Source organism: Poecilia mexicana, unplaced genomic scaffold (assembly GCF_051168715.1).
Source record: "Poecilia mexicana isolate PSO_F unplaced genomic scaffold, ASM5116871v1 scaffold_3, whole genome shotgun sequence".
Lineage (NCBI taxonomy): Eukaryota > Metazoa > Chordata > Actinopteri > Cyprinodontiformes > Poeciliidae > Poecilia > Poecilia mexicana.
Window position 1 is genome coordinate 8,596,567 of NW_028263372.1, and position 13,607 is coordinate 8,610,173.

General features: G+C 37.3%; 1 protein-coding gene across 1 annotated transcript in view; it reads left to right on the forward strand.

The window, feature by feature from the left end:
* Positions 1-13,607, forward strand: part of cep89 (centrosomal protein 89) — a 44,498-nt gene that overhangs the window by 4,188 nt on the left and 26,703 nt on the right. Inside the window, exons 7-16 of the mRNA XM_014983737.2 lie at positions 114-332; positions 945-1,087; positions 2,204-2,254; positions 2,409-2,492; positions 2,809-2,903; positions 3,557-3,672; positions 3,818-3,998; positions 4,579-4,746; positions 6,511-6,652; positions 8,319-8,408. Coding sequence (XP_014839223.2) covers positions 114-332; positions 945-1,087; positions 2,204-2,254; positions 2,409-2,492; positions 2,809-2,903; positions 3,557-3,672; positions 3,818-3,998; positions 4,579-4,746; positions 6,511-6,652; positions 8,319-8,408 — 1,289 coding nt within the window. The remainder of the gene's footprint in view (positions 1-113; positions 333-944; positions 1,088-2,203; positions 2,255-2,408; positions 2,493-2,808; positions 2,904-3,556; positions 3,673-3,817; positions 3,999-4,578; positions 4,747-6,510; positions 6,653-8,318; positions 8,409-13,607) is intronic.

Consider the following 13,607-nt stretch of genomic DNA (forward strand, 5'->3'; position numbering starts at 1 on the left):
ACTCTGCTTTCTTATGCATTCCTTAGTTCATTCAGCAGAAAGATAACTGGTAAATTACTATACTAAAAGAAAAATTCTGCATTTGTTTTAGAGATGTCCTTATTGTATTTCAGCTCTGCCACCCATCCCAACCACTAAAAGGGCTGGTGGTGCTAAAATGCCTAAACAGAACGTCCACTTGACTCCAGAAACCAACCGAGGATACAGTGAGCTGCAGAAACAGAGGAAGACCAAGACGATACACGAAGACAAGCAGCTGGAAAAGAGGCTGGATCGCCTGGAGCGCGAGATCAGTCAGAGCCACGCCTCCTCAAACCTCAGATCCTCTGGAGGTTTGCAAAAATAAGTGAAAGTTTAGTGAAGTGTAATAAAAAAACAAAAAACAACAAGAACTCTAAAGTTAAAAAATATAAATCTTCAATACACAGAAGTTCTAGTTTTACCATGATTTCATTACACACCAAACAGAAAAATCACCTGGAAAATATATTCAGTATTGAGAAAATGTCTTCCAAGAATCCTTCCACTTGTTTCGTTGTGATTTATAAATGAATCACTGAGACATCATGATGGATTATTAGAGCCATTGTAGATTAAAAAAGTAATTTCCTGGTTAAAAAAAAAACTTATTTCAGGTCGACTTGAAAAGTAGAACATTTTCATAGAATTTCAAAGTTTTTTTCTAAAATATGTTTTTCTTGCAAATTTTTTTTTCAAAGACATTTCTCAGATTTGGGTTTTTCTTACAAATTTTCAACTTAAGGAACTCAGAGATGTCTAAGTTTTTTTCTCAAAAAATTCTGAGATTAATGTCAAAATTCCTGAGTTTTTTTGGCAGAAATTTGCTCCTCTGTTTTTTTCCCTAGCTACTTTGGCCCTAATTATGCCTTTGTGTCATTCTGAGAACCGATAATATTGAATACCTTGCTATGCTGTGCTAGCAGGCAGCCAGGCAGAGCTACAGAGCCTGAGACAACACGCGCAGGAGCTGGTGGACGAAAACGATGCCCTGAAACTGACTGTCCACCGTCTGAACGTGGAGCTGAGCCGCTACCAAGCTCGCTTCAGACCGCTGTCCAAACAAGAGGTATGAAAAACTCAACCAACGTGAGCAATGTGCTGAGAACAAGAGCTAATCAAACTAACAAGTTCAGTAAAAATCACCCAACTGTAGCTCTAATCAAACATGCTCTTTGTATAATAACCATGCCTGTGAGACAACACGTTTCACTTCAGTACGTTTCTGGAAATATTTGTTTTGCAATCTCATATGATTTAATCATATTTTGTGTTTATTTCATCATTTCGTTGTGCCGCCTTTCTAATCAAGCTTTTCAGATAGACATTCAGCGTCTTCCTTTTGATCCGCAGCCCTGCTGAGTGACAGGAGGTTTTCTTGTCCCTTCTTCCATGTGATTTCCTGCAGTAAACTGTCTGCAGCTCTTCGTTCCTTTCTCTCCGCGCCGCTGTGTCGTTTAACCAGCGGATGAAAGCAGACCTGTGCTTTTAATCATGACTACCTCATGGAGTTTTTTTTTTTTTCACATCAGGAGTTTTCTTGTGCTCATCTCTGACTGTTTGCTTCCTCTGTACCAGCATGTCTTTGTGAGTGACTCATTAGTGACAGTGGAGGTGAAAAGAAAAGATAAAGGTGGGGGTGGATTTAAAATAGCGTTACATTACAAAAGAATAAAGAAAGAAAGAAAGAAATAGGATAAAGACAGAGGAAGAACTTTATGACAAAAGCACAAAGCAAAACTTTAGTCAAAACAGAGCTTTGCAGTTAAATAATATGCGGAATAGAATATAAAATATTGTTTGGCAAAAGCTTGCTGGGAAGCCTGTCGTGTTAGACCAGTGCAACACAGTACTGTATTCCTCGTCTTTCTGAACGTGTTCCTTAAGTGTTTCAACTGAAAGACACAAAAAGTAAAACATTGTTTGTGCAGCGTATTACCAGTTACAGTTAGCAAATCCCACTGACTTTTTTTTGTTTTTACTGCATAAACATCTTCTTTGATATGGACCATGAATTCTTTTAGTGAGCTCAATGTGAACCTTTCTAGTTAAAAAGGTTCCATCTAAGATAATTTCATCATTTGTTGTTGCATCATTCTGTATATCCAATAATACATTTTAGTAACAGCTTCAAGGAGAAATGATAACTAACTTTTTGTTTTGTCTTTGGCTGAATTTCATCTAGAGCTCCAACATCAAAGGCTTACCAAGCACAGGTTCTCCCCCTCCATGGCTGGTTAGTATAGAAAAAAATCTCTTTGTGATTCTGCTAGGTTTAAGTTTTTGCTCCTGTTATAGAGGCAAGGAGGACAATAAGTGTTTTTTTTCCTATGTGACATAAATAAACGGGATATTTAGCATATTTTCTTTCATCATCCATATCTTTTTAGGTTGACATGAAGTATTTATGCCCTTTGCTGCTGGCCTATGAAGACAACATGAATGAGAAGGAAGCTCTTCTACAAACCACTGAGGTACAACTGATTTTTATTACAGATCATATGCCTTTCTGTGTTTTTTTTTCTTTTTCCTTCCCACGTTTACAAGTAGCTCTCTAAAGGTGTAAAAAGCTTCACATTCTCCAGTAACAGACACAATAAAACACATGAAAGTTTAGGGGGAAAAACCCACATTGGCCCGGTCTCTACTGGGAGGAGCAATGACTGAGAAAAATGTAGAAAATAAGGGCTCTCTTTTTATTTGGTTTCTGTTTTATTTTCCTGGTTTACACGATTTTCAAGGTTTGTTTCACACAAATAAAAGTTTCTTCTGTGTGTTTGCCTGCTGCAGGAGGAGATGACCAAGCTGCGAGCAAAGGTAGACAATGTGATGAAAGAAAACAAGAAGCTCCACGATGAGATGGATGTGGTCAACCATAAGGACTGGTAAGAAGTGCTGGGTCATCAGAATTGATCCCGGTGATAAACAAAAACAAAAATGAAGTGCCTTTTTTTCTTTCCTTTCTTTCCTTTTGCTGTTAGTTTAGTCAGTCAGAATAACAAGGAGAGAAATTGCAAAACCTCCACAATCATCTTTATACTTATCCTTCATTATATGTTTGCATAAATTAGACAGTTTTTCCAAACAATTTTATCAACATGTTGATCTTCAGAACAATGAGGCCAATTTGAAAGCTAAAGAGCAGATGTCAAATTGATTATTAAATCAAGTGCTGTTTGAAGTAAAACGTTTAATATAAACCTCTTTACTACTAGATGTGTCAAAAAAGACATTGAAATTATTTACTCTTAGTTAATAGTGCATTACTTTGCAAAAATACTCATTTATTCCTATTAATCTAATCTTTTTTATTGTATATGTATTTATTATTATTATTATTATTATTGGAGCTATCATTTTCCTTCTACTTCACAATTATTCACTACTTTGTGTTGGTCTATCAAAACTGCATTGAGGTTTGTGGCTGTAACATGAAATGTGCAAAATAACTTTGCAAGGCACTGGATATATTTATTTTCAGTTTTACCTCCAAAGAACTGAGGAATTAAATAAAAACCTTCCTCCAATCTCTCTGCAGCCAGATGATTCAGCAGCAAGCTCTTCTGGTTTTGCAGGAGAACCAGGCTCTGATTGGTCAGCTGGAGGCTCAGCATGAAAAAGCCAAGGCCAACCACAGCAAACACCAATCTGAAGGTACTGTGAAGAAGGGCTAGAGTAAATTGAAACACATTTCTCATGAGCCAAAAAAACAACAATGTGAAAGTTGTAAAATAAAATCCCAAACTGAACAATCTTTTGTTTTTTTGTCTACTTCTTTCCCTTCTGCCTCTCTCTGTAGTCTTGAAAATGTCTAAGCAGCTTATGATGTTGGAGGAAGAGAAAGAGCGTCTGCAGGAGGACCTGGAAGGAAGCAGACGGGACTTACAGAAACGCACGAAGGAGGTCGAGCTGCTGCAGGCTCGCCTCAAGGATGTCGTCACATGGGATGAGCACTGCAGCATTGCAGGCAAACTCAGAAGGTGCTTCTACAGTCTTTGCTTTGATTAATATTACCGTCTTTAAATGATTAATCAGCATGAAAACAACTCTGTTCCATTCGTCTGATTGAGAATTGTGCAATTGTGGATTCCACCTTATTACTTTTTTTCATAAATGTACAGTTTAGTTCATTTCAATATTTCAAAACAAACAATTTGGTGCAGAAAAAAAAGATAAGATTCAAGAAATCCAACAAGAGAAGCACCTAAAACATTGCAATTTTAGTTGCCACGGAGACCAGCAGGGGGATGAATTATTTAACATGAAAGAGAGTAATTAAAACCAGCAGAGTTCTGCAAATTAATAAGAAAAAATTAGCGCTCTCAAAGAAAATGAAAAAATTACCAAAGCTATGAGCCTTTCAAGGTTTCGTGTTTGATTATAGTTTTGTTTTGTTTGTTTGTTTGTTTTCTGTAGACTGCGGCACTTTAAATAGACAGGATCCAAATGAAAAAAAAAAAGATATCAACTGGAATATTATGAAAAATCTGTAAACATTTCCCTTGAAATTTGTTTACCAGAGCAAATCCTTTAATGCTTAAATCTGCTCCTGACTTTCAGACAGCTGGAGGAGCAGGAGAGGAGAAATAAGAGCGAGAAGCAGCAGTTGCTTCTAAAAATGTCCAGCCTGCAGGAGGAGATCAGGAGTCTGGCTCAGGACAAAGTCAGCCTGACTGCTGATGTGAGGACAGCGAAGACTGAGCTGGAGCGCTGCAAACAAGCAAACAGGTACCAGATGGGCTGCTTCTTCTGGATCCGCTGACTCCTGAATTATAAGAAGAATGCATTTCTGAATCCATTAATGCATAACAAAACAAAACAAAAACACTGCATTGGTACATCTTTGTGGAAAGTCTGGAAGTTATGGAATTGCATTTAAATTTGGAAAATGAGTGGAACAAAATATTTTCCATCCCTTCTTTTCGTGCAGATTCTGTATTTTACAGACATCTGGAGGTGCAATGTGCTCAACGCTGTTCAGTCATATTGAACATATTAGAGCATAGTCACCTTTCTAAAATAATGGCTCTAAGTATTTTTTGCCAAAAGTGGTTTTGACAAAAAAAAAAAAACTTTCTCTTTTCTTCCAAAAGCTGTTTTAGGCAAAATAAATAAATAAAATGAAATAAAATAAAATAAAAAAAATCACTTTTGGCAAAAAATGGCCTAGGCCATTATTTTAGGAAAGTGACAATATGTGTTGCTATGAGGCTCTTTTGTCATATTAAAAGTAACTTTTGAAAATGGCAACCTTTAAGCAAGTATATTAAACATACTTTTTTTCTATAAAGCCCATATTTCTGTATTAAAGGAGAAATTTTATGTTTTCCAGGTACATAGGGCCATTTTATAGCATAATCAAGCATCTATGTCACTTTAGATGCTATAAAAATGCTTCATATATCAAATATGACTTAAAAGATATTTTATTTCCTGATTTCATGCCTTGAAATTGGGACTATGTCTCTTTAAAAACTCCTGCTCTTTCTGAAACTTTGCCTTCAGGAAATCATAATAGCGTTGCTCCTGTATTAGCCCTCTTAACAACATTTTTACCAGTATTTCATTGAGAAGCAGCTCATATGATGAGCTCAGCAACTGCACAGTCCCACCAGGCGTTTGCTTGTTGATGGCTAGTCTGAAGGAGCTGAGTGGGAGAGGTGAGAAGGAGGGCTCTGTGAGGGGGAAGCTCAGAGGAGGAGCTTCGTCCTTGAAGGCGAAGCTATGTCCACCCAGCTGAATGGTTGCCATGGGAGATTAAAGGATTTCTCAAACTTGCATGAAAGAATCAAGGCGACACATCAAAAAAGTTTGTTTTTGATGAGGGAATAACATAGTGCAAAGTTGATTTTACATAGTACTGCCCCTTTAAAACAGTTTAAGTGCAAAATCATTATAATTAACACAAAAGAGAGGCTTGAAAACATCTGTCTGTGTGTAATCTATTTAACATTTCACTTAGTGAATAGAGTGGTTCAGTAAATTATTTAGTTTCCCTCTGACTGATCACCGATAAGGGCTGGCCCAGACGATTTACTTCTGTTCTGCATGTCTAATTCATATGCAGATTTTATTGCATGTGTCTTGGTAAATGCAGATGATGATTTTTAACATTTTAATCATGGACTCAAGCTGTTCTAAAATCTCCTTTGCTCTGGGAGCGTGTTCGGTTTCCCAGCAGGCTTGCTCTGAGATTAATGTGGAGTTTTTCATTCCGAGGTGTGAAGACTGTCAGAAAGGGTGTTGGATTAGCCGAGGATTGTCTCACGTCCTTGTACAGATGGAAGCGTCTGAAGATATGCAGTTAATTCTTTGTCTCTCTTCTGTTCTCACCTCCTCTCTCTCTCTGTCTGTCCAACTCCCTTTTTTATTAACCCTGCTACATTTTCCCATTGTTTTATCTCCTCTCTCCATTTTACAATGTGGCTTTCGTCTCCTGTTTAAAATTCTCTCGCTTGTTAACTCACACAATCATTCCTGTCAATCAATTAGGAAGGCAGAGGGGAGGATGAGTACGCTGAGGAGACAAAAGGAAGAGCATTTGCTGAAGGAGGAGAAGACTCGTCACTATCTGGAGGCTGTTGTTTCTGTCGCAGAGCACATTTCCAGGGAAAGAGACCATCTATTGCACACGGTACTGCTGATGTTACCGCTGCTCCGATATGGACTGTTTCACAAGTCACACGCACACACTAACTGTGCACAACTTTGTCAATATTCTGCTAGTGGCGAAAAAACAACAAAATTTCGCAATTAAAATCACTAAACTAAACTAAACTTAAACTTAAACTTAAAAACGTGAATAAATTAGTTCATGCCACAACATGATCCTGCAACTACTTCCTGTTGTCGTCTTCTTTGTGGTTAGCGCCATAGGCAACGTCCGGTTGTTGGTCATGTGGTTCGTGTGATGCGAAAAAGGTGTTTCTATTGCGGTTTTGCAAAATAAACCAATAAAACCTCAAGCAAGTGCCAAAACTTACCAGAAAATTATTTTTTATCAAAATTGCCATGTTTTTATTAAGCTAGTTTTTCTAAATGTCAAATTGTGCAATTATGTGGTCAGTGCAGCTATTGACCAGCACATCATTTCCCTTGTAGTAGAATGTCAACACTATTTTGAGCTAATCCAGTTTAGCTTGCGAGAAATCTCGCAGTTGATTTGAAATACTCGCCAGCATTCATCAGGTCGGACCCTGGAACAGTTTATTTTGTGATCTGACAGTGATCATCACTGTCATATGGGTGTGCAGGTGAACGAAATATGAAAATATGAAAGACTGGGCAGGAGCACGCAGCACAGAGTGACAGACAGACATGAGCCGTGTTCTGGCAGGCGATTTAGCACATGTCAGATGAAGCTGGGCCTCATATGTATTAAGGAACTAATGGATACAGAACCTAGCAGCTGTGCAGCATCTGGGTGATGGCAGCCAATTTATATAGGCTTAAAAATCAGAAAACACTTGTCTGAACCTGTTTTTTATCCCACAGGCAGCTTTGCCCCTACTGTGTGGAAAGTAAATGCGTTGTTCATGCCAACAGTGGGATGTATAGACACACGTGCAAATAGAGTTGGTGACAGATAATCTAGCGTATTACCTTTTCATTTCAGTTCACTTCAGTTTAATTATCTATTTTAGGTAGTGGCTAATGGAAAATCTCTCCATAGCTGTATTTAATCTGCTAAGATTAAACATGACCACGTTCCACTAAGGTTATCATGCCATGTAATGTGATAATCCACGGAACTGCGCTCTATTTAATTATAAAAATTACACAAGCAGTTTACATTGACATATGTCAAATCATGGGTGTCCAAAGCGGGCTCAGGGGCCATTTGTGGTCCTTGGATTGATTCCGTGATGGTGTAGTTGGTTTGTTATTACAAAAGACGGTGTATTTAAATTATGGACATATACGGAGATGACCTTACAGGAGTTGATGTATGCACATTGATTGTAGAATGAAAGTAAAAAAAAAGGAATATTTATGGAATGATTCACTTTCCCAATATTTATTTAACAATATTTAGTAAAACTCTGTCTTCACTTTGATATTAAAGATTTTATTTTCCATGAATTCAAATGCTATTGACCATGATGTCTTCTCTAAAGCCAATGAAATGGGGAAACACATTTTACTAGAATTTGACAGTCATATGCTCTGACCATTGAAAACCTTTTTTTTTTGTTTGTTTCCAATTCTCCCCCTTTCCTCCATGTCTCTCACCTATTACTGTGTCCTTCCCTTCCTTTCGTAGCTCAGTAACCCTCCGTCTTCCCTCTCTGCCCTCTTAGGCATCTGGACTCCAGCAGGAAAAGCAGGGATTTGTCAGCAGAATTCTGAATGGCACGGTCCGCTTTGGCAAGCTTCAAGAGGAACTCAAAGTAAGCCTGTTTCCTTTTCTGTTTCTTTCCTTCCTCCCTTTCTTTGTTGACAGTCTGAAGTGTGACTTTACTCACACTTCAGGGGGGCTGTGGTTGGTTTTTAGGATGGAGATGTAAGATTTAAGACAGATCTAAATGCAAACAAGAAAATAAAGATCCCAGTAGGCTGCACTGACACGTGCCCGACAGCTGAATCTGGGTGCCTAGTGTTCATATTTGTGGAGCTTCATATTTGGTCCAGCAGGTGTCTTAAGTTATCAAAATGAAGGCCATTTTCTTGTTGATTCTGCTCAATAAATAGAATCCTCATGTGTAGTTAATATTGATCAGCCCACTCTACCTCGATCAATGTCATTTACTGTTAATTTCTACTATTCTGAAAAACTACATTGTTGCACACTGATTTCCTTCAGCTCTTTGTCTCGCAAGAGTGAACACTGGCAGCATTTTCACTGAAAGAAGCAAAACCAACATCAGTAAAATTATTTTTGAGAAACTGTACCACTGACGGTGATGTTTGTGAACATAAAGCTGCAAGTGGCTGTTACACTGCAAAAATACAACATCCTACCAAGAACTTCTGGTCTAGCTTCTAGTGTAAGTATCTCACTTGAACACTTGAAATAAGAGAAAACTAACTTGCAAGTAGCTTTTTAGCTAGAAACAGGAGCTTGTTTTAAGTCAATAATTCCTTAATCTTGATGAAAAAGTGCTACTTCCACTGACAGATTATTTCACTTACAATATTTTAAAAATGTCATATTACAACTAATCTGCCAGTGGAATTAGTATTTTTTAAAAAATCAATATTAAATAATTGTTGATGTAAAGCAAGCTCCTATATCCCACAAAATAACTTAAAACCGCTATTAGTGTAGTAACTGGCACTATGTCGAAGGGAATTATGAAACTTGTTACGCAGCCGTTTCTTGTTGCGCCGTATTTTCACTCACCAGCTGTTAATTCGCAATTTTTTAATCTGTAGAAGAAGAATCTGAAGAGTGACATCAGCAGTTACAGTTAACTGCTAAGTAAGGCAGCTATAGCACAGCCCAACACACTGGTGTTGTGTGATCAAAAGAACGTGACTTAATTGGATAAAAGTCACTCGAGCAGATCTAGTGGTGATTCCCCAGGTGACTTTTTTGCTGCCGAATTTAAAGTAAAAAAACAAATGCGCAGGATAAAAAGTCAGCATTATGAATTTAGTGTCTAAAAAGAATGGATTCTACTGAGACTTTTTACTCATGAGCGAAGCAAAGCTGCAGTCTGAGAATCACGGCGATTTGGCTCCCTCATCTGAACTGATGAGTGAACAGATGGTGGCAGCAGCTGGATGAATTCAGAAGTGTTCAGGGACATTCTCTCAGGTCAAATCAGCTCCTCTAATCGCAGCGAGCAGACATCCTGCAACAAATGCTTTCTGTTCAAGCAAAGCTCTTATCTGTGGCTGTTCCGAGCTCTGAGGGCGTTTTGGTTGCTGAAAGAGAGACTGAAGACGCATATAAATCTCAGCTGAACGCAGGTGATTTAAAGCATTTTAAATTTCCAGCACTTGTTTTTCAGTCTGCTGAATGTTCCTACACATACGTGAAGTTATATCTAGAGGAGCTACAGCATCACATTAATAGCATAACATTTAAATTAAAAGGGATTTTCACCTTTTTTCCACTGATGGTTTAATCTCAAATACACATCCTGTAGCAAAATACATAGATCTTTATTCTATTGTATACATATTTTGTCCCATGTATTCGTTCCCTTGGTCCAGACGATAAAAAAAAAATATGACAAGCTAATCTTTTGTCACTTCTGCTAAATCTGGTAAGAAGAATTTTGTTAATAGTAATACAGATTGATAGAACTTCTGGCTACATATCATTCAGGATATAAAAACACTTGATATAGAGGGCTTTTCCTGTTAGCCTCAATATGCTAGGAGCCATATTTATCCTTTCACCACATACACTGATGGATGGTGAAGGAAATAAAATCTTCAAAGCAGTGCAGTGGTTGTTAGGGAGTGATGCCAGCAAAAAGCCTTTTCTCTCTTTCCATAATACATTTCATTTATTTATTTTTTATTTTACCAGGATAAAATCCTACTTATTCAAGGGAGTCCTGACAGCAACAAATACATCAGATTTACAAATGTAGCCATTCATAGTTTGCTAAACTCTACTAGGATTTTCACTGGAATTAATTACTCTTGTCCACCAGACACCAAAGATCACACTCTCTCCTCAGCCACACTGTCCAGAAACAAATGATGATATATCAGACATCACAGCCATGAACATTTCTCAGAAAAATCAGATACAGTATTAACATAGTCCACCTACTGACCGTACTTTGTCGGTTGTGCAAGCCTCCCTTCTGTAAAGTGCCGAACCTCCTCGTCCTCGGTATGGAATTAATCGAAAAGTGAAACTTAATGTTTCAGTTTTTGCCTTTGGCTTCCATTTTTTTCTCTCACACTGAAATACTGACAAAACTGTTCTCAGATATTCTTTACCTGGTATCAACCTATTAGCCTCACACCAGCTCATGAATTGTGAGTTATTTGGTGCCATAAAGAGAAAGCAGATTGTGACTAAATTATTCATGTGCGATTAATATTCATGCTGGTCCATCTCCTAGAAACACCTGAAAATCTTGCATATTTTATGAAGTCAAGTTTGAATGACCCATGCAGTTCCTGACCCAGATTTACTTTTTTTTTTTTAGAAAATCAAAAGAGTCCTTTATTCCATCTTTTCTGTCTTGTGAAATTTTAATTTAACTTCTATGTTTTTAATTTAGTTAGCTCTACCTTCTCCCAGTTCTCTCAGTACAGACTGCAGAAATACACCACTCAGTCAGAAACAACCAGAAGGAGGGTCTTAGTGCTGTCAATCACTCTCATGCTCACACTCTCCCCCTTCTTGGTGTGTTCACCACAACATATCTTGACACGAATGCTAATGCTTGTTAGCATGACCACCAATGATGGCGGATAAATGGTTTTCCTGGAACGGTAAATTGTTTCTCTGCCATTAGCACATTTAGCATCATTGATCAACAGTGCTAGCAGCACAGGGAGGAAGTGAAGGAGATTGATCTTTTCACAGATTATCTGAGTCATATTACACTGTCACGACATGATGGCAGTTTTAACAAATTTGGAAAGAAAACATATTTTATGCAAAAGTTACATACTGCAGCTTTAAATAACGCATGTGAGTGAAACCCTGTATTTAAAAAATTATTCCTCCTGGAGAGGTTTTTAAAAGGCGCTAACAATTAGCTTTTCCCTCATCATGATGTCCTGACGACTCTCTGTTAGCTTTAGCAGCTAACAGACTTGCAAAATTCACAATTATTTAACAATTAATCCAACGGACTAAATATGTTATTACGATTCAGAGTGAAAATTCATGACTCTTGAAATATTGTATCCTCCAAGTCTTCCTGTGTGATTGTTAGATTTATCTCTAGTATAATATAATAATTGTGATTTAATTTTTTATTCTCATTTAGTAGTCAGACTTCATGAACAACATAGCTGGCTTTGTAGTAAAATACCAACAATTACAAGACAACTGGTCTGTTTTTTTTTTTTTTAACGTTTTGCTCCCTAAAAATAATTTTGATTGATTTTTGAAGTATGACCTGAGTGTGTTGGTGTCTCTTCAAGCCTGATTTAATGGAGTGTGGCTGATCCACTCATAACGATAATTTTGGTTTTCGTTTGTGTAACCCGCAGTTAGTCAATTAAGACTTTTATTTTTGCGGGCCCACTTCCTGTTTTCCCCAAACTTCTCAACTTATTTAAAGCCCCGCCTCCAGCCAGGTTAAACAACATCACCTGTTCACTGTGATTGTGGCTGGCTGTTGGCATCCTGCTGATAATTTCACCCTGGAAATTCAACCCAAATCTCTGAAACTACTGATTTGCACTCTTGTTGCCGTTGTACCTGGGCTGTCACAGCTGATCGCTGTTGGGTGCGCCCCACTCCCTGCTTTAAGGTAACTAAACTGCTGGTATTGTGCGTGTTTTGGCACTTTTGAAATGAAACGTATAAAATAGGATGTAGCTACATTTACATTTTAAATTGATATTGTGCAGTATATTTAATTTCTTTTCCTCACACTGCTTGAGTATTTGAGTTAATTTATTTTCTTTGATATTTTGGAAGTTAACTTTGATTTCAACTTTTCAAGTTTAACCTTAATTGATTAGTTTGAAATTATTATTCTTTTTTATTTAAATTATGGTTAATTTAACCTAATTGAAATAAAATGTTTAATTATTAGATATTTAATAATTGCATTTAATATTGTATTTGTATGTTTGTACATTGATAACATACTTAATGGGTTTTCTGGCCTTTTAGGTCGGGTTTTTTTTTATATGATGGATCAGATCCTCTTCTGAACCAAAGGATGGCGAGCTAAAGGAAAAGAACTCTATGATCTTTGCATTTATTTTGAATTGTCTCTCACTGTGTATTTATAATTGTTTTGTTTGTTTGTTTTTTTCTCCCCTTATGTTTTTCCCTGTTCCAAAAAAAAAAAAAATCAATACATTGGCACGAAACACTAAAACAGTTTCCTTGTGTTTTCATTCACACTTCAGGCTCCTCAAAGAACCGGTTTCTGATATCGCAGTTAGCTGCCTAGCCCATAACTGTTACATTTGCATTCAGTCTGACTGATGTGCGAAGCAGTAGGTAGAGTCAAAGACACGCTTTATATAGAAAATAATTCTCCGTTTATTTCATCTTCTTATGGCAACTGTATATAATTGTGTGGTATTAAGCAAACAGTGTACAAACAAGGGGAAACTTTGGAGAGGGCACTGACACAGGCAGAAAAGTGTGATTGAAAGAGGTGAAGAACATTTAAGAAAGAAAAACTTTAGGCTTTGGAGTTCAGATGGTTGTTACTGTGAGAACATCAACATGGTCAAATTTGAAGCTGATTTGTGGCAGTCAAACCGAAACATAAAGGAATTTCCAGAATTTTTATTAGACCAAAAGCCTTTCTGAAAACCCATCCTAAATGGCTGCATTTGCTCTCCGATGACAAATAGTTTCAAATTGCAAAATTATTACTGGAATTTTATCATTAAATGCATAAAACAAGTCATTCCAAAGCCCTCAGTTATCGACACACACAAAAGAAGTTAAATTGACTCTGGCTGTGTAAAAGCCTGAA